The sequence below is a fragment of the Balearica regulorum genome, chromosome 2 (assembly GCF_011004875.1).
Source record: "Balearica regulorum gibbericeps isolate bBalReg1 chromosome 2, bBalReg1.pri, whole genome shotgun sequence".
Taxonomy (NCBI): Eukaryota; Metazoa; Chordata; class Aves; order Gruiformes; family Gruidae; genus Balearica; species Balearica regulorum.
In genome coordinates, this window is record NC_046185.1 from 127,774,247 (window position 1) to 127,797,625 (window position 23,379).

Genomic DNA, 23,379 nt, shown 5'->3' on the forward strand with positions numbered 1-23,379 from the left:
GGGAGGAAACTTCTTCATACCCTCTAAATACCTGTCAGGTATTAGATAGGTGTGGTGTTTGCTTATGGTATGCAAAGTAAGTGTACCATCTGAGTAACATCATGGTGAGAGTAGGTAAGTACAAGCTCAAAATGGGCTCTAGTTTGCTCCTATGTAAATTTTGTCTTGTGAATAAAGGACTCTACTAGACAACAATGAGAAAACAGCATGAGCATGCTTTGAGGTGAAAAATCAAAATTTTTGAATAGCTAAATCCAAAGAATTTTTTGAGATGTTGAAGAGACTGGAGCAACAGCACTGTAGCTCAGTGTGTATGCAGCTGGGAATGCTACTTGGAATGCTCAGCACACGAGCCTCCCAGTGAAGTCTGAGACTTTTTTGTGTATTTTCTAGTGTACCTGGCAGATGTGCTAATTGCACTCTTGCAGCTTCACTGGGCTCAGTTGTGAAATAGCTTCTGTGTTTATAGTTGTAGTGCAAGAACTAATTAATGAAAAAAGAGACCAAAATAAGTAGAGTTTTGTACATATATAATTTAAAACTATTCTGTACCAGTACAATATATTAATTTTACAAATGTAAAGTTCATCAGCTGTTAAAGCATTTGCAAAACCACATATCCTACCGTAACTTTATTGCACAGTATCTATGAAAATATTAATTCTTAAATTAGAAAACAAATGTTTCAATATAGAAGAGACAATCTGATTGAAAGACGATAAGAAAATCTACTCGGAAAATAACAAAATTTCACAGGATACCAAGCTTAACAGGTGCATCTGTAGGCCCAATCTACAAAACAGGATTATAGCATCCAGTATTGGCTATTTAAAAAAAAAAAATACTCACTGTACCTTTGTTATAGATCCAAATGTAGGTCAGACTAATCTTATACAAAACACTATGGCAAATCTAGTGTTAACATTTTGAATACCTTGTGTACCACATTTACTACTTCCAGGTAGTTCCTGACGTCTACTTGCTGAATCGACTTGTGATTTAACATTGCACAGGCATTTTTGCAGGAATTCTATTTTGACACAGCACAGGATTGATTGATTGGTTTTTTTAGTCTTACAGCTACTGACTTTTACCAGTGTAACATCTGTAAATATAAAACACCAACAATGAAAGTTAAATCTGTTTTTCACAAAAGCAATTATAATTTACAGTTACAAACTCTAATTAGAAAATGTCAAGTGAAAACTTTTGGATCTCCATTAGGAAGTTAGGTGTACCTCTTAAATGTAGTGTAAGCAGCAAAATATATATATAATATATATAAGTGCTCAATTTGAAGATATGCTAACATGAGTTGTAAAATGTTAAGATGCTTCTGGGTCTAAATAATCACAGTTAATAAGCATTTACAATAAAGCTTGGTAGAAAATCCAGTTTACCACAGAGCCAAGTATATAAGCTAAAAGCTGTCATATGTTGATGTCTTTTTGTGAGGAATAGTCTTCTCTCTGCTGACTAATCTAAAGAATTTATCAGTGAAGAGCAGTAAATAGGGTGGATCATGAAGTGCATCAAAACCTTAACTGTACTCAGCCAATTGAAATTGTCGAGTATATGTGAATCAGATTCTCTGAAGTTATTTTGGGTACTTATGTCCTGCATAAGCCAAGTCTCTATGACATTACACATCTAGCCAGGTTTTTTGTTTTTGTTTTTTTAAATAGTGGTTATGAGATTACAATTCGCAGGTAAAATATTTATCAAAACCCAAAATTAATAGAAAAACTTGCATCTATCAAAGATTGCAGGCAGTCCTTTTTCAGAACTGGCTGCTCTTCTCTCACAGCTTCTCAACCAGCTGAGTGTTTCTTTTAAAAAATAATATTTTATAAAAAGACTCTACAAAGAAACAAGTGTTTCAGACACCCCCCCCAACTGTTGTTTTCCCTTATTGTTTTCTTTTTTACTGGAAAAAAAATAATAAAACTTTATCAAATAGGTACTACATTAGGTAAGCTATAACATCTGTTGTCTGAGAATTTTCTTCATATTCCCAAACATGTGCAATCTCCCACATGTTTTGTGGGGTTTCTGAGGCTGTAGCTGATATACTATGAACATACTGTAATGGGCACACAAAAGAAATTTTCCATAATTAAATACATTATAAAGCATTTTAATAAAATAATTTTTGTAAGTTCCGTATAATACATGTTTGCAAAACTAAAAGGGTTTTTTTAAAAGTGCTAAGTATTAAACAGAAGTTTCTTGAAACCTTAAAGTCCCACAACTCAGATATACAACAGCTTTCCTTGCCCACAAAGTAGGCACACTGATTGGCTGTAAAAGAGACAGTGTCACTTGTCAATTAATCCAGCTTCTTTAATTTTTGTGTAGAAGAATTTCTCCAGTATATTGGCACATTTGTAGTATTCACTCTCGGGGGGGTTGTACTCTCTGCAATTTGTAAAGACTCGCTGCAAGTCTGCCATGAATAATTTCTTAGACACGTAGTACCTATTCTTGAGTCGCTCACTCATTGTTTTGAGATCTGTACAGAAGAAAAATAGATTAACAGCGTTTGATTCAAATACTTTTTGTATGCAATATTGCTTTAGACTAATTTGCCATTTAAAATGAGCTGGCAAAGCTAGGAATTGGAATTCCCAATTGCCTTCATCTAAGGTAAGATGCAGTCCTTTTTTTTGCTTCAACGGCAATTGAGCCCTTGGAACTAAGCAATTTTTCACTCTAAGAATGATTTTGTGCAGAGTTTATTTTTACTTCTTTAAAAGATTAAAGCAGCATTGTTTTGTGTTCTCATACTTCTCTGAGTTTTCAGTGGCTATGAAGTGTCCCTACCTCTCCTCTCACTGCTCTGTGAGGCAAAGCTGTTGTCAGCTCTGCTGGAGGAGGCCTGTATAAGCAAAGATTCAAACTACAAAACACGTATGTTAACCTAAAACCCTCACTTCTGTGCGAACACAGCAGAGAGACATCTGTCTATACTACAAGCAGCACTTGCAGCTTTGAAAAAAGAAGAAAAAGTCATTCCACACTCTACATATATTTTAATTTCATCTTCAAAGTTTATAGTTATGTATCTCTTTTTAAGTAAGTCATGTGAGAACAGATATCTATCATCTCCTGCTTTCAGTACATCATGAAAAACCTTTACTTACAGAACATTCTTTAAGAAATGTTTTCCTTTATGCTAAAATCCATCAAATACAGAAATCATCTCAGCGTTCTCCACACAGTCGCTTTCCCAGTAATTCTTATCAGGCATTTAAAAATTTTGTCTACATTACAAGTGCTCTAGGAGCGAGTACAGGAATAGTGGGAGGTGTGCTGGATGCCGTGGCTTTTCTCACCTCAGATGCTCTAAGAACTATTTTTTTAGCAATGCTTGAGCCAGGCTTCAGCAGCACCTTTGTGAAACTGTAACAGAAACAGCTGAAATGGAGAAGACTTACTGCCAACAAGTATTGCAAGGAAAGCAGAGATCAAAGACTGCCAATGCAAAGGAATTAAACCTTAAAACTTAAGATTCAAAAATACAGTTGTGGGTATTTTTGCTTTGCTTTGGTTTTTTTGTTTTGTTTTAAAAGAGAGATTTGACTGGTAAAATAGAGAAAACCTCTGTCAAATTGACAAGAGATTATTTAAGAAAAGTTTGATGGATACTCTCAAATACCTCTTCCAGTGATATATAACTTCCCATACACTAGTGTTGCACAGTATTTTGCAAAAGCAAAGGCTCATTCAGCTCCCATTAAGTCTGAAATTTAGGTGCCTACATCTAAACTAGATATCCATAGTCTAATTACAGCATCCAACTGAGAAGGCTGTTCAGCTCAACCTAAAGCAAACGGTGCCTGGCTGGTCAGTTAAACTGTTCTCTAACTACAGTGAAAGTTTGGCTCCATCTGTCACTCAGCCATACAGCTTTTGTCTTGCAGATGAAAAGGAAAAAAGCCGCCGAACAGTATTTTTTGAAAATAAGCAGCTGAAAGAGCACTTAAAACAGGAGAAAAAAGTGTTTATACATGAGAACTGACCTTAGGAGGTAGTCAAAAAAACCTAAAGCCATACCTCTCAAATACTGTATAATTTAGGCTATATGCAAAATGTAAAGACAAATGTTATATCTTGTATCTGATAGCATATGAAAAGACAATGCTGTTTCTTTTTAATTGAAGTTATGTCTGAGCAATTCTTGTACAGTATCAGCACGCTGGCCGTGAGAACAGAAAGCAAGCAGAAGTTGATGATGAATCAAAACGTGGTTTAGTTGTGCTGGGTTCCTAAAACAAAGCAAAACTAAACCTCAGGTTAATCCTAAAATGAGAGCTGCTGCCCCCACCTCCAGTGTAATCCATCTGAACAAGGAAAGGACAAATGACATTCCTACTTTGGGTTTGCCAACCCAGGAAGTAAGTTCTTTGTAACGCTCGTTCAGATTAAACAGCCATCTAGACCTAGCCCCTGCTCAAAAAAGAGATGGAGAAAACTCTGCCACAGGAGGGTGTCAACATTCTTTTTCTTCATTGCTAGAAAATACATTTATGTCAGGGATACAGGAAGCCGGCTGCTGTTTTATAAAGTGCACATATATTTTCTTTTGGAAATGATAAATTGAATATAAAAATAAATCATTAAACCAAATTGGTATACACAGGCTAGGAACCTATGTAAAACAACACGAACAAACAGTTTCATTGCCTGAGAAACTGATTGATAGTAGCCTCCAACGAACTTGTATTTCATTCTCTAATAACATTAAAAGGTACAGAAACAGTAATCAGAAAGATGGAGGTGAGTATTGCATAAACAATGAAGAAGTGCCAGGATTCAGTTTTAAATCTGCTGCATTACAAATCAAAACAAGCATCTGTTTAGAACAGCACTGAATCATCATTGAATTTATATGACCCAGCAGTCAAAAGCAAAGAAAAATGTTATTAGCAGTTCTGTACTCCCCTTTGCAAGTAATCCTGCATAAACAATACCTGCATGATTTAAATAAATTAATAAATAAACCACCTCGGACAACTTTGGCATGTCTAAAATACAAAGATAAAAGTTACCTTATAATCAGTTGCATGAAGCATTTTCGTAAACTTAAACTAGAGCAAACTGTTAAAACTTAGTTAGACCACCCTAATACTTTTGAAAAGGTTTTCTCTAGGTAATTTAGAAAGCTTAAATCTGTTTTTTAAAGCAATTCAAATGCTCAGATGTTCCTGAAAGTTTGTCTTGAGATTTTTTAACATACCAGTAGGATCTGCAATGACCAGTTACCACACACAAGAACGTATTCATACAGCTCACATAAACCAGCTCGGTTCCAAAAGCTTCTAGCTGACTGCACTGTTTAAGAACTTGCTAGGGCTCTCTAGGGCATACTAAGATTTCACATGTATACGCTATATATGCTTCACAAAGGTCACAAGCAGTCATAAATTTCAAATGACAGCATCATACTCTTGGCACTTCAGAGCTGCAAGCTATTCAGCTGCAAGTAACACGTATCTTTTAAAATAAAGCAATCTAATTACAATTTATCTGCTATGTCTCCAGCTATAAAGATTTTTAAACTCTATACTTAAAAAAATGTTAATGGCATTACCCATGGGAAACCTTATAACTTCATAATATCCAGGAGCTTCTGTTCTCTTCACAGGTTCCATGAAGGGCCAAGCGCTTTGATGGCTCTTTGGTAAAGAAAAAAGTAAGGTATCTAATATGGAAACTCTATATTGGAAATCATTTCAAAATCTTTACAGAGGTAAACTAGAACGAGCACTCACCTTCACCTGCTGCAGGATGGTTTTTAATGTGCTGTAAAGTTGATCTGGATCCTTGGGCTCCTTACTTGAAAGAAAATATGAATACAAAAAGATTAGCTTATCTCCATTCCTATGATGTGCATCTTACCTAAAAGCAACTCCAAAGTTTCAAGCATTTTATGGAAGAAATAAAATGTAAACAAAAACGAAACAAAAAAAAATCCCCAAAAAACAAACCCAAAATCTACCCCAGCCACCCCCCAACAAAAAAAAAAAACAAAACAAAAAACCCAAGATACAAACAGAAAACAAAACATACACTTAAGAACTCAGCCTTTGCAGATTATTTATCTATTTTTCAGTGGATGGAAGCAAATATCAAATGACATTGTTTAAAGACTTTTCTCAAAGGTATCTCCAAACTGCTTCATCATTTTACTTTGTGCAGCACTTACCCTCTTTCTTTTCCGCTTGGTTTCCAGCCAGTCTCTCCTGTATACCAACAACATGAGAGATTACATGGGAACTACAGTAGGTCAAAACATTAACTGAGTTATTGCAACTCTAAAAAGATAAGCCATTTCAGCACTGCTGCAGTAAAATGGGTTTGTTTTAATAAAAGCTACTCCTAATAAATAACACAACCACCTAGCCTACAGCCTCATTCAATTTCCTACATGCCTCTTCCTCCAGACTGCTGAAAATAGTCTAAAAACATTCCTACAAGAAACACACATTTTTTCAATAATTGAATACATATTTTACCACAACCGCTGTAAAGGATAATGATGTCAAAGTTATCCAATTTGATTCCGTAGGGACAGAGAATAAATTGCAGAAAAGCACAGTTGAAAAAAAAATCCCCCAAAAGATAATACTTAAACGTTCTAATTTTGTTTTGCCCTCTAAGTTCATGTTGAGCACAGAACTCATCCTTGTACAGAAGTGCAGTGCATAACAGTGGTGCCAGAGGGAAATCGCTGACTACATTGCAATACAAATCAAAGAGGGATCACGTATAAATAAAATTACACACACGTACATAAAAGAGGATCAGCCTGGGAATGCCTTGGGGAAGTCTCGAAGACAGCAATTGTAATGGAAACACAACAATCTTCATAGAAATCAGATCAGCACACCAAAACAATTACATTTTAATCAAAAAGAAATACATGACTACATTAGTATTTCTAGTCCTAGACCTCTCTTGGGCTGTTCTGTTTCTGTTCTACATTAAAAGAGGTTGATACATACTAATTCCAGGAATGCTTTCTATAGGAATCTGCCGTACTCCATCTTTGAAGCAAGAAAGGCCAGGATAAACTTTCCGTATCTGAGCTTGTTTCCTTTCTATGAGCTTCTTAATGATCTGCAATAAAGCAGCAGAGAAAATAAAAAAAAATAATCGATTTGCTCAAAAGTAACCCAGAGGCTTAATGCAAAACTGATGAACAGAAACACTCTCGCTTCCTAATCTTATGGTCCTTATAGATCCACTGAAGCTGGTAACGCGTGAGCTATCTGGCCGCACACTGGTTCTGCAGATGAGCCTACCACATCTCCCAGCTGTCCATTTAGGCACAAATCTGGAAGAGAAGGAGTCTTTGCTTGCTGTAGCCATCACCAGCTGCACAGCTCCTGGGAAGGTGGCAGCAGAGGCAGGGAAGGAAACTTCCTGGAAGCAGGTTTGGGAACTGGCTCTAATTCTAACAGCTGGTGCTTCTCAATGCTCATATTTCAATGCACATGCATGTTCATATTCCAAAATTTTAGAAATATCGGTTCACTTCAAAGTCACCATATAACTGCAGGAGTTGCTTAGATATCAGTCAGGGATACTCTTACTGAAGATTCTTCTCTTGAGGAAGTCAGAATGATGCCACCCTTCAGAACCAAAATTCTACTTGGGTTGTAAACACCAGGAAAGGCTTTTCCAGTTCTGGGGTACACTCAGTTCTGCTTTGCAATCTCATTACCTCAATTCTAAGTAATTTGTTTTGGTGCTCTTGATACACACTTAGACGCTTATCTAAGCTTTGTGTCCTGAATACACCACTTTCAAAATGGCTTACTACATAACTGTGAGTAAACAAATGAGCCACCATTCAGACCGCCACAGTTTGAAAGACTCTTTTCTTCGGAAATAATAAAGATGGACATACTCTATTTTTAACGACCTTCATGCTCCCACACATATTATTTTCTTTCAAAGAGGAGGAAAAGAAAAAATCAGACTTTCAATAGAGGTTACAAATGTTAAGAGAAATACAGTATACAACAGCACCCTGGCCAGATTCCAGTGTAATGTCAAAATGCTTTCAAAATAATTGTTAAACCCACCTTAAACCCTTCTTATAATTTAGGAACTAGTGGCTCTTCCTGATTAAACAAGCTGTTCAATCCATAACGCTGATTACTCACATTCAGCAGGCCACAAAACTTTGCATAAAGGGATTTTTCGTATTTTTATTGACTGTAAATGAGCTACAAATCAGACAGTGCAAACTCACAAATGGTGGTCTCTGACCAATACCCACTGTCGGGTGACGTGGTTTTAGCAGCCATGGGCATATACTCTAATTCTTTAAGTAAAAGTTTAGACCTCATGAAAAGCTTCACTTCTAAAAGGACAGGACTAGAGAAGTCTGATGTTCAGTACTGGCCAATATCAGCAGCAAACCAAATTAGTATGTAATCCATACTGTCAACATTCAAAATTCTACTTACATTCAGGTACCATTTTCATTGCTTTTGATTTGAGCAGATAAGCGAATATTCTTCGTAAAGCTACAGGCTGTGAGGGCTATTTCTAAATTTCCTTGGAATAGGGAGAATAAAAAGCCTGATCTGTGCTTCGAGTGTCAAACAGGCAATCCTAAGATGCACTTCCAAAGGTGTATATATTTATTCTCAGAGAAGATACAACGGCATAGATCAGTGTATAACCACAAGCTTTCTGTCTAATAAAGGTAGACATGAGATGTCTGGAGGACCACGGCACTTTACCTCCAAGTGGAGTGTCTCCAAGTGCTTTGGAACAATATGGACATGCCACCAAATGAGAGAGTGAAGAATGCAAAATAACATATGCTAATAAAGCAGTCCCAGAGCCAAAATCTTAAAAACTAACAAGTTTTTGGAAGCAACGTGTTGATGGTTTGGGCCTAGAAGTGTATTACTGCAGTTAAGCGTGGCTGAGATGTAATGGGCTACAAGAAACACGTCCACTATCCGCCCACCCTCACAACATCCCATCCCTGAGGAAAAGATGACATATCCAGCAGTAGACTGGGATCTGAAGAATAACCCAACCCAGCAGAAATGAAAGGGAAAAAAATAATGATCTGTGTTGTATGGACATATGAAAACTTTCCCAATGTGAAGTTAAGAAACCCTGTAAACTAAATGTATAGCACTGAAATATTGTCTGTCTCTCTGCAAGCATGAGCCAAATAGTTCTATTGGAAAGAGAATGATCGTTCCATGAAGAAGCATTTTAACAAAATAAAAAGTCATGAAATTTGACCAACCTTGAAAGAACAAATTATCCTTATAATTTGCATTTCTTTAAGAACCAAGGAAGGTATTTAAACACAACTGGAAACATCTTAATTGTTTTGCTAATAAACTGCCTTATTATATGGAATTTTATTATGGACTAAATAAATGACATCCCACATAAACTCTACAGAGGGACAGCCTGGAATTTGAGACAGCCCATCCTTAATCTGTATATTAAGTGGCATAATAAATAATAATAATAATAATAATAATGCTCTTTCTTTCAAGTAAATAGAGGACATGCAGTAGAAACACTCCATTCAAAAGTCACTCTAATGAACACTACTGTCATTGGCGGGGGGTGGCGGGGGGGGGAGAAAAAAATTGACAAAGCTGCAGAACAAATCAACGTCACAAGATTTTTCTTAGTTATCATCTATAACAAAATTTAGATTAATTTTTTTCAATACTTCTGTTATCATAAAGTTAGTAAGGTAGAATTTAATGCTTCAACTGCAAAGTTATGGCACTGGGACTTGAATGAAAGAATTATTCTAACTAACTACTTAAAGTATACATTCCAATGTTTTAAGCACTAAAGCAAACAAGAGACCCAACCTGGCACTGACTGAATTGTTTCTAAACATCGGAATAGATTACAACATTCAAAGTTTCATTTCAGCCTTTACCTCTTTTTGCTTTTTAATGATGACAGAAAATTCCGTGTAAGGGATCCTTGGATTTAATTCACAGCCCATTAATGTAGCACCCTCATAATCCTTGATGTAGCCAACGTATTTTGCTTTTGGTACTTTTATGTCTTTGGAGAAACCCTGAAGAAAAAAAAAAAACCTCAAGTTGTCATGATGCCATTTTCCTTCTACATTTGTTTTAACTGAAATGCTATGATAATTTAGAACCACATTCATCATAATGTTAAAATACAGACAATACAATGCAAAGAGTTACAGACCATGGTTCATAGTGTTACAAACACCTTCTCATGGGAGTCACCTGATACAAGAATAGTTAATTGCTTATATGTCTAGGAAAAGAATGGAGATAGTGGATATAAAGAGATAGAGGAAAAGATTTTTACTGTGGACAAATTTCCTGGATTTTTTCAAAAATTTGCTATTTTAATATTAAAGGATGCCAGTCCTGTAGTCATTAGTCAAAGAAAGTTGCTGTTGAAGTCCATGAGATGACAGTAATTTTATAGCCAGAAAAAACAATGATTTTTTTTTTACTTTTGTATTTCAAGTGAAAAAATAAAATAACTAATCCTATTAAAAGTTCAAAAGTTATAATACAGTCTTCATATAGTTCAAAAGTTAATTGAAAAACAAGCACACAGAGAATTAACCAAGACAATAAAAAGCAGTGTAGGACTCTTGCTTTGGCTGCATTTTATTCTTCTGTTACAGTGGTGTCTATTGAAACCTCAGTAAAAATTATGAACCCAACCACACAAAATTTACCATCAAAGGCTTCAGACTTACATGGAGACTGAGCGCCTTCAAATTGGGGAGAGGACATTTTAGACATGAAAACGGTCTGTCTGCACAGATCTGATAGCAGCATCACAAGCCCAGCTTTTATTCATTTTGAGTAGGTGAAGAGCAAATTGTATCAGTTTCATATACAGAATTACAGAACCGCCATGGTTGGAAGGGACTTAAGGAGGTCATCTAGCCCCATAGTGTTCACCGCAGGTTCTCATCAGATCTGGTTGGTCAAGGTTGTCCAGTCTTGAAGACTGCCAAAGGCAGAGGTTCCACAACCTCTCTGGGCAACACTTTCTAGTACTTCACCATGCTTAGGACAGGAAAAAAAAAATTAAAAAAATCCTTCTATCTAGTTGCAATTTCCCATGATCCAACTTGTGTCCGTTGTCTCTAGTCCTATTGTCATATATCTCTGAGAATAGCCTGACACCATCTTCACTCTATCATCTGACCAAATAGTTGACACCTGTTTAATCTATCAATTCTTTCCTGAATTTGAACCACATGCTTCAAACCAGGAGGAGCTGTGAGCACAGGTTAGGTAAATTCTCGTCTGCCGCAGGTACATCTGGTCCTTCTCTAGACTTCTTATAGAATCAGTGGAGGAACTGAATGAATGAAGCAACCAACCCATATTTTACTGGGTTTTAGACTCGACAAATTATAGAGTATACCATATACCTATATTCAGATGATCCCATCAAGTAAAATGCATTATAAGCCAATTTGATGAACACAAGATGAACACGGAACACATTTTGTAGATAAAAAGCGTACACATAAAATTGCACTATGCATTTTATCCAACTACTTTGTCATGTCTAGTTGTTTAGTACATCACTCCTAGATGTTAACTTCTTGCACCGAGTAATTTCTAACATTGACTTACTTGTTTTTTGAAGTAGCCGATAGCGTATTCATCTGCATACGTGAGAAAGTTGAGAATGTTGTGTTTGATGTGGTACTCCTTCAGATGGTTCATTAGGTGAGTCCCATAACCCTGTGTGAAATGCATGAGGGAAAAGCCATTACAAAGCCTTTGGAGGCTGCACATATTAGAAACTGTGGACTGAAGGTTATTAGAGACTGTTTTTCAAAATGCAGTCTTTCCTCTAGGTCCTGTTTTAAAGATTTTCTCATAACTAACTTTGTGAGGTGTACTGAAGATCAAACTGTTTTCAGCCTTGTAAGGGTATCTTTGTGACCCAACAGGGAACAAAAAATATCACAGCTTCTAGCGTCTGATTCACTTTTAACCTGAAAGAGACCAAAACCTAGACTGTCTCTAGGGCTAAAGGGTGACTAAAGAGATACATTGTCCTGAAAGTTGTAATTCAAGGTGCACACATTTTTTTTTCAAGTTAGATATCAACTATTAATAGTCACATATTTCACCAATAGCAAAGGTACTTATATTGTAATAATAACTAGCCTTATCACTTAAAAATTGCAAAGCAACAGAAATACCAAAATTACTCCTTCTAGAAGAACCCATTCTGAGATGAGATCTCCGTTTTACTTTGTTCTGTGCACTGGCAGTAGCAACAGCCTCTGCCTCAAAGGATTTATAATCTGAACTTATCATAGGGCATAAAAAGGAATAGCAAAACAGTTATTACCATAATAAGCAGCAGAAAAATATTGAGTCCGCAATCAAATAAATACCTATGCTTTCTGACTGCACACAGGAGTAATTTCCATTTTCATTCAACCCCAGAGTAAACAAAAGGTACTATTTAGTCACATTTTCAAGTAAGCTATAGTCGTCGTCTTCTGCTGTGAGATGAAGAAATGTAAAATAGACAGGAAAGCCCATAATAATGTGTTGTACCTGTATATGTTCCAATTTTAACATCATGGGAAACAACTGGACGCTTACAGAAATATCACAAAGTTTTTGGGTACTCTGTTCTTGAAAACTGGGGAAATTTTTACTTATGTACATAAGCCAGAAAGATAAAATAGAAAATATATAGTTCTGATTTAATTCACAATTTAATAGCCTCAAACATGAAAATAGCCAGATGAAAGCAAGTTAGGTTACTCTTGAAGCTCAATACAAAAAAATTTAGTAGTGACAGATTTTCTTTAAAATCCTACCAATCTAGGTACAGAATTTGTGCATTAGTTGTTCCTTTCCAGCTAGTGTCTGAGGCATCTGGTATTCAGACCTCATATTAGACATTAAGACCTCATGTGTGTAAAAATAAATACTTCTGAATTTGAGGAAGCTCTTAAAGCCGTATGTTCACTTGTTAAAATGGCACACATCATGCATGGCATCAAATGCAAAGAAGTGGTTTGACAACTGACAAAACGTTAAGTGGCACAGCATTTCTTAGAATTCAGATGTGTTCAAGATAATGAATTTTCTCATTGAAAATTTGAGTTCTCAAATTCTTTGAAGAGGACAAAAACCTTGAACCAAAAATTTGAATGAAATTTTTTTTCCTTAAATGCAAGCTAGCAGTACATGAGCTAGCCAAGCTCTTCACTTCCCTTCTCATCAGCAGGGTGAAAGGCACAGCCTATGGGAGACTGACATTTTATTTACACCTGAACCATTGCAATTCATTCCAGTAATTCTAAGGCATCTAATCTCCACCTTTGTATCTCAAAGAACTTCCAGCAATTATGATGACAATTACTTCAAACATTTTCTGCTGACCTATTATTTTTATAACCTTCACAGGATTTATTCATTCTCACACACACTTGCCAAAGTCTAACAATCCTAAAAGGAAACTAAGCCATGTACAGTAAAATTTAAAATAATTTTGTAACATGGGATCAAACAATGTCAAAAACAATCCAACTTTTAAATATCATATATAAAGGAAAACAGTACCTATATTTCTTACTCCAGCCTCAAATTGAATTAAAATAGGAATTCATTCTTCCCAAGAGTAGGCAGTTCACTCATGTGTCAATAGTTAGTTTTTCTCAGTTCCCTGCTGGTAGGGGTCACATTACTCGTATAGGAATGTGGGAAGGCCAATTTTCAGAAATAGTTAAGAGATCTTCACATACAGCGAGGCACCCAGAGGGTAACAGCAGAAATTATGCATTATGTGTGCATATGCAACCTCGGCAAGCTCTCTGAGAGGTTAGATTTATTTGCCCTATTATATTCTGAAAGGTTATTCCTAGAGACTCGCAACACACCGCTGGCAGCTTGCATAGTGCAGTTGGTTGTTTCAGTAGGATGAAAACACCTTTTATGAATTATCCGAGCTTAGAATAGACATACCTAAAGCACATTCCGTTATTGTTCGCATTTGCTAAAACACCTGGATACCTTTATGACAGGCCACTGCTCTTTACCACCAGAGTTAAATAAAATCAAATATAACACAAGTACTAAAAATTGTCACAGGCTTTCAATCCCACCATGTTACCCTTCCACACTCGGAGCTCTTCCCTTCAAAGTAGGGCACAGAATTTCTGCATGTTCAACTGCTACAAACTAAATTAATCCACATCTCAGCTCTGAGTTTCAGCTGAAAAACATAAAGCTACAGCACCATCTAAAGGCAAAATCTTGAATCAAACAGTCATAGATCTACCTGTAGTCCCTGGGAAAGCAGGAGGAACCTCCTGTATTCAAAGTGCTCTACATTCTCCCAGCGTAGCAGGTCATCCTCAACACTGAGAACGTTTTGTGAAATGAACTCAAAAAAGAGCTTGTAGAATTGTGCATGTGCTTATTCTGAGATGAAAAACTATAGCTGCATTCTGGATATATCTCATTTTCATTCAAATCATGTAAAATCACAATGTGATTGAACACAAATTACTGTTCCACACAAGCAATACTAATTTCAGTTAACCATGAGATGTTACACTGCTATTGCTGAAGACAGAGGAGTGAATAGTCCAAGAATGGGAGACAACTGACCACTATTTTTGTGTTGAGGAAAATTATCATCATCATTATTATCATTATTATTGTTGTTGTTAATCCTACTGTTATGCTGATGATTCTAAATCTGCACATTAGCTTTTGTGTAGTATATTCTGAATCACGGTATCTTTTAAATTCTGTTCGGCAACTCTGCAATATATTCAATGTGACGAACAACATTAGGAGCATATGCAGTGGTAAATGGGACTCAAATACATTTAACGAACACCAGTAGAGAATTATTTTTACCTTGACTTGCTCATTGGAAGTCACAGCACAGAAAACAATCTCCGTAAAGCCCTGGGAGGGGAACATCCGGAAGCAGATACCACCAATAACACGACCATCTTTTATTAATGCAAGGGTCTTGTGTTTCCTGAGTAGACAAAAATAAGTCACTTTAATTCATGTACATAGTACATAATGTGCCATTACCTTCCTTTTTCAGAAACTTGATTCACTTCTTTCCATGATGCTAATGCAATTGTATATGCCTCTGTTAAGTTAGTTGCTTGTATCTACAGAAGAGTTGCTATTTTAACATCATGCATTGAATTTACCATAAAATTCATCATTCACGCAGCAAGCTCCCAGCCTTGCCAAGCACTCCTGGATACTAGGGTAATGCCCAATAAATAAGAGTTGTATTACTGTCATTGATTCTATTGCTAACAGTTATGCCATTGCGCAGTTCTCAGGACGATGTTACCCTGACTAAATTAGAAATTAATGGAGTTACAGGACAGTAAGTTCTTTTTAAGGGATTCCTGTTTCCTTGCATGCACTTTCTATAGCTATGCTATCAGTTTCAAATGCAGCTGATGAAGCAGTAGGTGATATTTTGTAGTTAGTGGAATCAAGACCAGAACAAATAACCATTTCTATTGCATTTACACTGACTGCCAGGAAAGATATAACAAGGTGCAATCTGAACTCTTGCGTCAAGGATTAAGAATTTTAGTGTCATCCTCAAGGTCTGGAAAGATTTACACTGCACCTGTTCTCTAGATTATTCGATATACAGTATCACATAAATTGTATAAACAATGCAGTAAATTTACAGAAGATAACTTGAAGGGAGGTAGGGGGGGAGGTGGAGGGGGCGTGAGGTTGGTGCCAAAAGTGAGCCCCTTCCAAAAAAGGTGTTTGATGTTCGGTTATGAAGGAACCTGGCTTCTTCAACCAGTAGCCTCTGCTTGAGCTCCTAAGCTCAGACAAGATCCCAGTGCTGCCTCTCTCTCCCCACTGAGCAGCTCTTACCCCAACATAGGAGAGGTAAAAGAGTCTCCACTGGTGCTGGCCCTCACAAGAACAGTGCTGTTCACCTCTGAAGAACCCAGGAGAAGGCCCCAAGATCAGTCTCCTGTGCCTGAAGACCGAAGTCCTGTCCAAGAGTCCCCAGCACTGGGCTGTTCATGCTTCAGGGACCACATGGACCCAGCAGCAGCAGCATTGCTGAGGGGAAATGCTAGCGAGCCTAAAAGCAAAGGAAATGGTTCCAGAAACGTTTTCATAACTGCTGCAGCTACAATACTGGGCACAAAGACAGAGGCTGATCTCATCAGCGGTGGAGGAAGGCTCTTCCACAAACTAGGCTGCAGACAGCTTAGTCAGGGCTACTTGAGGTCTCTGCTGACACACAGCAATGAGCCCATATGCATCCTCCACTGTGAAGTGCTGTGGTCAGTACAGCAGACCCCTAGGCCATCCTTGCACCTGGATCATTCAGAGGCACAAATCTTGGGAGAACACACTGGTCAAGAGGAAGCAGGTTCTGCAGGAAACACAATGGTGGAAAAGTGGACACTTCTGAGGAGAACCTCCCCTTGTCCTTGAGCAGCTGAGGCAGAACTCCATCCGGACACTAGGTTAGGTGGAGGACCATGTGCAACCTGTGGATGCTGCTACAGCCAATGTCTCTTTTTTCAAGTGCCTGTGGTGTCGAGTTGCACCCGAAGCAAGACTTGCACTGATAAAGCAAGGAAACTTGCACTGAAGAGAAAAGCAATGTGCTTAGGTGAGGAGTGATTTCTCCCGTGCTGACTTAAACCATAGAATCATACAATCATAGAATGGTTTGGGTTGGAAGGGACCTTAAAGATCATCTAGTTCCAACCCCCCTGCTGCGGGCAGGGACACCCTCCACTAGACCAGGTTGCCCAAAGCCTCATCCAACCTGGTCTTAAACGCTTCCAGGGATGGGGCCTCCACAACCTCTCTGGGCAACCTGTTCCAGTGCCTCACCACTCTCACAGTAAACAATTTATTTCTAACATCTAATCTAAATCGACCTTCCTTCAGCTTAAACCCAAATGCTTTCTTCATAAATCCCACAGGATCTTCTCATTGAAAAACCTCAGTCTCTGCTACCATTTGGTTCACGATCTCCACAGACAGAGGATGAAGCAGCCTGCAAGTTAGTATGGGCCTGGAAACCACTAATAAGCACCATAATGACTTTCTGACTTTCAGTTCTAAGATTTGAAAGCACAAGATATGCAGAAGCCTTCCCTGCAGGCCCACGTCCCACAAGAAGCCACATATCATTAATACAGCCACCGAGATAGTATTTAGGTACAATCCAATGAGATTGGCCAGGAGTTACAGGGGCTTGAAAAGGTGGGAAAAGGGCAGAGCTGCCCTCCACACCACCTTGGCTGGCCCCTTCCTGCACCGCTGCCAGCAACCAGCACCAGGCTCTCTCAGTCTCACCAAACCCCTCTCCAGCAGCACTCACGGATCAAAGACCAAGCGCGTGATGTACTCCTTCGGCATTCGAGGAAGCTGATGGGAGAACACGTTCTGCAAACCAACCAGCCACATCATGATCTTCTTGTTGGGCTTCTGGTTCAGGGAGTTACCGACCACGTGGAATTCGATCACCCCCCTGCGCTCCTCCAGCCTCGCCGCCTCGTCCCGGGCCGAGTGCGCTGAGAGGAAGTTGGTCTGTGCCGCGCAAAAGAGGAACAAAAGCACATTTTAGAGATTTCAAATCCTCTTAAGGAACAAACAAACAAACCCCCTTCTTTTTTCCAAGCCATCTTTTTACAAAAATAAAGCTGACAATGATTATCTTTTTTTTTAGCACAAGTGACACTGTCAAATAAGCTAGATATAAGTCTACACTACAGTATACACAGACTTACTCAAACTTCTTTTGGTAAAGATTAGGTAACAACAGTGATGGTTATGACTCAACAAGTTCCAACATCTCTCGGGGGACAGTACTCATCCAGCTGAAGCCTATGCCACTAAGTCTTCATATTTTCTTTAGTCTAGCCAGCTTGGACAAGAGCAGTAGATTCACCTACGCATACTGCAAATCACGTATTTTAATGGCAGTGCAGGCAAAGTCATATTTTTATTTTAGTAGTGCTTTCCACTATCTATACCACTATCATAAGAGCCTAAAAAGAACACTTTAATTCCTACTGACTTTGCTGTTACGTATCTAGCAATTGCATCCATATATTTGAATGGAGATGAAATGAATACAGACAATTTATTTAACTTTTTTTTTTCCCCAAGATCATTTTACAATGCCAAAACATCTCTGCATGCACATACTGTTTATTTTTTAGAGCAAAGTTTGGCTGCTGGGTTTCTAATCACTGCCAGCCCCAACAGCCAGACTGGCACAGCATTTGTAATATGCAGAGCCATCAGTCACCGTATACAGTTTGAGGAAGAAATGTAGGTGGTTCCAAATCTTCAGCAGTCTCTAGCTAAAGCTTGGCAAGCAAGAGCTGCTGGCAAAACATAGCCTGGCGAAGGGAACAGAAGGAGGAAAAGCCAGCCAAAAAAAAAAAAAAGAGGGTGTAATTCTGTACATGGCACAATTCTGCAATTGTTTGTTTTTCTCTCCCAACAGAAAAAAAGAGCAACTGTGGAAGTCAGAGCAAATAACAGTTTAGATCAGCCTTTCTGCACTAGACAGAGGTTTTAGCTTTGGATCTTTCATTCTGCTGCAATATTTGAACCTGCTTTACCTTGCCTTATGAGCTACATCTATGACTAACCATAAAAAGCATACTCTGGAACTGCTCAGTAACAAAAGTACCTTGCAAAATAACCTGGGATCTACTTTTTTACTATCACTAGTTTCCAAGTTTCTTTGCAAACAGTAGACAATGCATTTAAAAAATTGTATAACTATTCTTCATGTTAATGACACCTTTCATCAATGTTTTTTGCTCACCTAATCATACTCTCTATTTTTCTTATTGACAGCACGGTAAGTTTTGTGGACTCTTAGCTTATCATACTCTATCCATGTGGAACATTTATTAAAAACAGACCATTTGCAACACCAAGTCTATATATTTCTCACCTCTGGCCCAAGCATCGCTCCAGGATCTGTAATTGTTGACATTACTTCATTGATTAACTCAATAGGAATATCTCCTACAACCCTTGGTCTTTTGGAATCCTCTAGAGAATAGGGTTCGTTATTTTTTCTCTTTTCCCCTATAAAAAAACCCCACAAAAACCGCAGGATAAATTAGAAACAACCAAATTGTCACAGACTAGCACTATGAAGTCTAGCACTTCTGTTATATTCTTTAGAATGTATGCCAAGTTTTGGGTTGGGGTTTTAATCCCTATAGAAAGTGAAAAAGAGAAATAAATTAAATCCGAACAATCACTGCTGCGATTTTGTCTTTGCACTGGTATATTAGCATGAAGCAGGATGAATATACCTCTCCTCCTATACTTCTGTAAATTCACAGTGAAACTATTTGCTTTTCCTTTTTGCTTCAACATCCTCTGCAGCGAACCTCTGCGCTGCTGTCTTGGAAGGTCAGTGCTCAATACACAAATTATAGTGCATACTTCTGGATAACATGAAATCTCATTTTGGGATTCACTGGAATTAAGTATCCATTATAGACTTCTTTCACCCTTTTTGTAAACCAAGCAGCACGTCACACATATTTGACTTAGAAAACCCATATAAAGTTTCCAAATCAAAATATACCATGTTAATAATTAACTGCCCTGCTAACTGCAGACCAACATGTAATATAGCAAAAGCAACTAGTCAAACAAATTCATGAAAGAAAAGTTCACCAAGGACTAGCAGAGGTACAATAATACTGATAGAGCCAGCTGCTAGCTCAGGATTTATCCAAGCAGCAAACTGCCAAATACTAGAAAAGCATACAAACAGGAACATCACTCCATGGTTAACTTGTTCCTGTGTTTTTTCCCTAGAGAACTGCTAAAGGTCAGAGCCAGGATGCAGAATTTTGCCTTTGTAATCAGCACTTAGCAGTGAGATAAGTTAGTTCAGTTTTGTTTGTTGTTTTCTTCTTCCCCTAAGGAAAATCCAAATAGCTTCAAGATCTTCTTTCTGAAACAACCAGGTAGTTTAGGGCCCACTGTTTTACACATATGGTACAGATTGTTTTCCCACAGCTATAGGGCTCTAAATATATGAGGATCAAACTGTTCATTCCCCTTTTCAGACTTTCAGGCAGTACAATTGTTTCCTTAACAATAGAATGTTAATTGTTAACCTCCCTTCACTGTGGAAACTTTTATTCCTATTCTTTATTTCTTACTTTCTAAACAGTTATTCATACATGAATGAACTTTCCTTCTTATTTCCCAAGGGATTCATTTCTTGCTTTAAACCAGAATTTTTTGAAGCAATTTGTTAAAAGCTTTCTGGAAATCCAGGTACACAAAGCCCTTTCCAAATGCTCACCAACTCCTTCACAGATATGTACAAGTCGCGAGTTCTACAAAAGGCACACTGAATTTTCGTGTATCACATTACTCACACATTTATTCATTCCATTCTTAATCAGTTTATTATTGTTTCTTCTAATTGTCTGAAATAGGAGACTTACAATTGAGAGTTTCCTGAATTCTCTTACAAGTCCTTTAAAAACTAGTTTTGCATTTGTGATATTTCGATTTTGTAGTGCCAAGGGCAATTCTAATGACAGCTCAGCTGCACAACTTAATAATTAGTTTGTAAATTCCATATTGCTTTTCAAACTCTAAAAAAACCCCAAATTTTCTAGTGACTACTTACTACTCATTTTGCTGATCTGTAATTAAAAAAAAATTAATTTCCTACTTGTTCCCACTTCTAAGACCATTTCCCAACTTGTCCCTCAAAGAAAGCTGCAGAGTTTAGGAGCTGCCTTAAGTTCCTCTGTAGCAAACACTGAGGCTAAGAATTCATTTAGCTGTTTCTGCTTCCTTGAGAACTTACTTACTTTACATAAACTTGTGATCATCTCTCTGACCTACAAACTCTCGACAGGCTCATTAATCCTGAGGTGTTTGAAAAAGGATTTATTAGGAGAATTTATGCATTCAACAACTTTTTTTTCCAAAAAACTTTTTTTTTAACCTGACCTCATTCGAGTTTTAAATTTAACTTGGTTGGTGTGTTTCTGCTTTTCTTTATTGCTCAAATGTGTGTAATTTCAGTGCCTTGAAAGATTTAAAAAAAAAAAAAATGCCATGGCCCCTTCTGCTCTGTCTTTATTTAAATGAAACCTTTTTTCATGGCTCATAATACATGTACGCCAAGTAAAGTGTTTTTCAATGACCTCTGACACCAGCAGACCTTTCCCTATTTTAGTTTAATTTAAACAAACCAATTTTTTTTTTTTCAAATACAGTTGCCTTCTGCTAGTTAAACATTACCATAGTGGAGAAGATGTATCTGTGTGAACGTCTTTTAGAAAAAACATCTCAAGGTCGCTATTGCAGAGTGAAGGCAATGGTCACCATATACTGCAACTACTGGTGACGTCAACAGAAGCCAAAAAGCAAGTGTCCCTCTTCGTTACCTAGGTTTGGGTCAAGGGTTGAAGAAACTTTGCAAGCAGGACTCATATTCCCACTGCTGGGTTGCTCCAGAGACGAAGGACTTGCACTGTATGAAACAGATCTCGCAACAGGAGGAGGACTGATAACTGCAATGGCATAAAAGGCAAACACAAAAAAATCAGGACATGGAACCCATTACGGTGCTGACTGAAGGACTGTCACGATGACAGACCCAACTTCACACCCACCATTTCAGAAGTAACAGCTAACGTTGTGCAACACAGCGATGACACAAGCAGAGACATTAAAGCTTTATCTCAACATATTTTTCTAAACTTCTACCTAAGGAGGGACTGTATTACTGCTGGATGACAGAGATTGCAAATATCAGGCTTTATTATTCTGCAGTGCTGAGCACAAGCCAAGAAAACAAGCTTCCTTCACATACCTGCCAAGCCTGCTGGCATTCAGCTTCATGAAAAGGCTTTTTGTAGGGGTCTATTGAAAAGCAAAATCTCATCATTCAGCTTCAGCTGTCCATTTTAACAATGTTCTAAGACTGGCTGGACAAATCAAACTCCATAAAGAGAGAAGTTGCTACACCAGTTAAGAGGATGAAACTATTATTTTAAAAGGCCACAGACTAATATCTCTCAAATATTATAAATAAATAAATAAAAAAACCCCACACCCCCAAAAAACCCCAAAACCCTTCATCCCAAATCATCCAGTTTTCATTTCTGTCAGGATTTTTGGCAGGCGGGTGGGGGGTTGAGGTGACAGCTCGTAGTCTGGACATGTGCAGTCTTTCTCTCTGCGTGCCTTTATCCTGGTGTCATCACCAGCAACAGCTCTTTTGTGCCATACTCATGCCAAGAGTCCAGTGCTTAAGAGGTGCACATTAAAACGAAGTGCTGCGGAAACGTACGTGATAGAACGAACTCTGAGAGCAACGTGATGTTAGAGTTGCAATGAACTTGTACCTACAGCATAATTCACCAGTTCATAGTGGAGACCAGGAATTTCTCAGAAAAAAAGCATGTATCTGTCACCGTGGAATTTCCCTACTACTCTAGGAAATTTACTATCAGATATAGTGCTAACATGATGGTTTTGTCAACTGATAATCAACAATTGTTTCAAAATTCTGACTTTTCAAAAATATTGAATTAAATACCTGAAAATTTAAGTCAATCCCTGACCTGCATAACAGGATTTTAAATACTTTTGAGCAGGAAAGCAGAGGAGAAGCGGAAAGTGAAAGAAAACCATCATCAACGTGTCTCTGCAATTTTAGAGATGACTTACACCTCAGTATCCTAACTGAGGAGAAGTGAATAAAGCTGCAGAATAGCAGATGAGACACATGAATAAGAAACAAAGCAAGGAAAAGCTATTAAAAAACCCCAAGAAAACCAAAGGCATGTATGCAAAGGCAATGGGACGTCTGGCGTGTGGGACATCTGTTTTGGCTGGGATAGGTTAATTTCCTTCATCTTAGCTGGTATGGAGCTGTGCTTTGGATTTGTGCTGGAAGCAGTGTTGATAATACAGGGGTGATTTAGTCACTGCTGAGCAGCGCTTACACAGCATCAAGGCCTTTTCTGCTTCTCACACCACCCCACCAGCAAGTAGGCTGGGGGTGCACAAGAAGTTAGGAGGGGACACAGACAGGACAGCTGACCCCAGCTGACCAAAGGGATATTCCATACCATATGACGTCATGCTCAGCATATAAAGCTGGGGGAAGAGGAAGGAAGGAGGGACATTTGGAGTGATGACACTTGTCTTCCCAAGTCACCGTTACGGATGATGGAGCCCTGCTTTCCTGGAGAAGGCTGAACACCTGCCTGCCCATGGGAAGTGGTGGATGAATTCCTTGTTTTGCTTTGCTTGTGTGCACGGCTTTTGCTTTACCTTT

The 23,379-nt window shown here is 38.0% G+C and overlaps 1 protein-coding gene across 2 annotated transcripts in view; it reads right to left on the reverse strand.

The window, feature by feature from the left end:
* Positions 1-513: 513 nt before the first annotated feature.
* Positions 514-23,379, reverse strand: part of KAT2B (lysine acetyltransferase 2B) — a 44,918-nt gene continuing 22,052 nt past the window's right edge. The window contains exons 8-18 of one of the 2 annotated variants that reach the window (XM_075745845.1): positions 21,479-21,604; positions 18,997-19,133; positions 17,404-17,612; positions 14,916-15,042; positions 11,652-11,762; positions 9,944-10,087; positions 7,008-7,122; positions 6,209-6,245; positions 5,775-5,838; positions 5,594-5,678; positions 514-2,512 (exon numbers count right to left, since the gene is read on the reverse strand). In XM_075745845.1, the coding sequence (XP_075601960.1) occupies positions 2,319-2,512; positions 5,594-5,678; positions 5,775-5,838; positions 6,209-6,245; positions 7,008-7,122; positions 9,944-10,087; positions 11,652-11,762; positions 14,916-15,042; positions 17,404-17,612; positions 18,997-19,133; positions 21,479-21,604 (1,349 nt within the window). In that variant the 3' untranslated portion in view covers positions 514-2,318. The remainder of the gene's footprint in view (positions 2,513-5,593; positions 5,679-5,774; positions 5,839-6,208; positions 6,246-7,007; positions 7,123-9,943; positions 10,088-11,651; positions 11,763-14,915; positions 15,043-17,403; positions 17,613-18,996; positions 19,134-21,478; positions 21,605-23,379) is intronic. The other variant, XM_075745846.1, reaches the window with a different exon arrangement.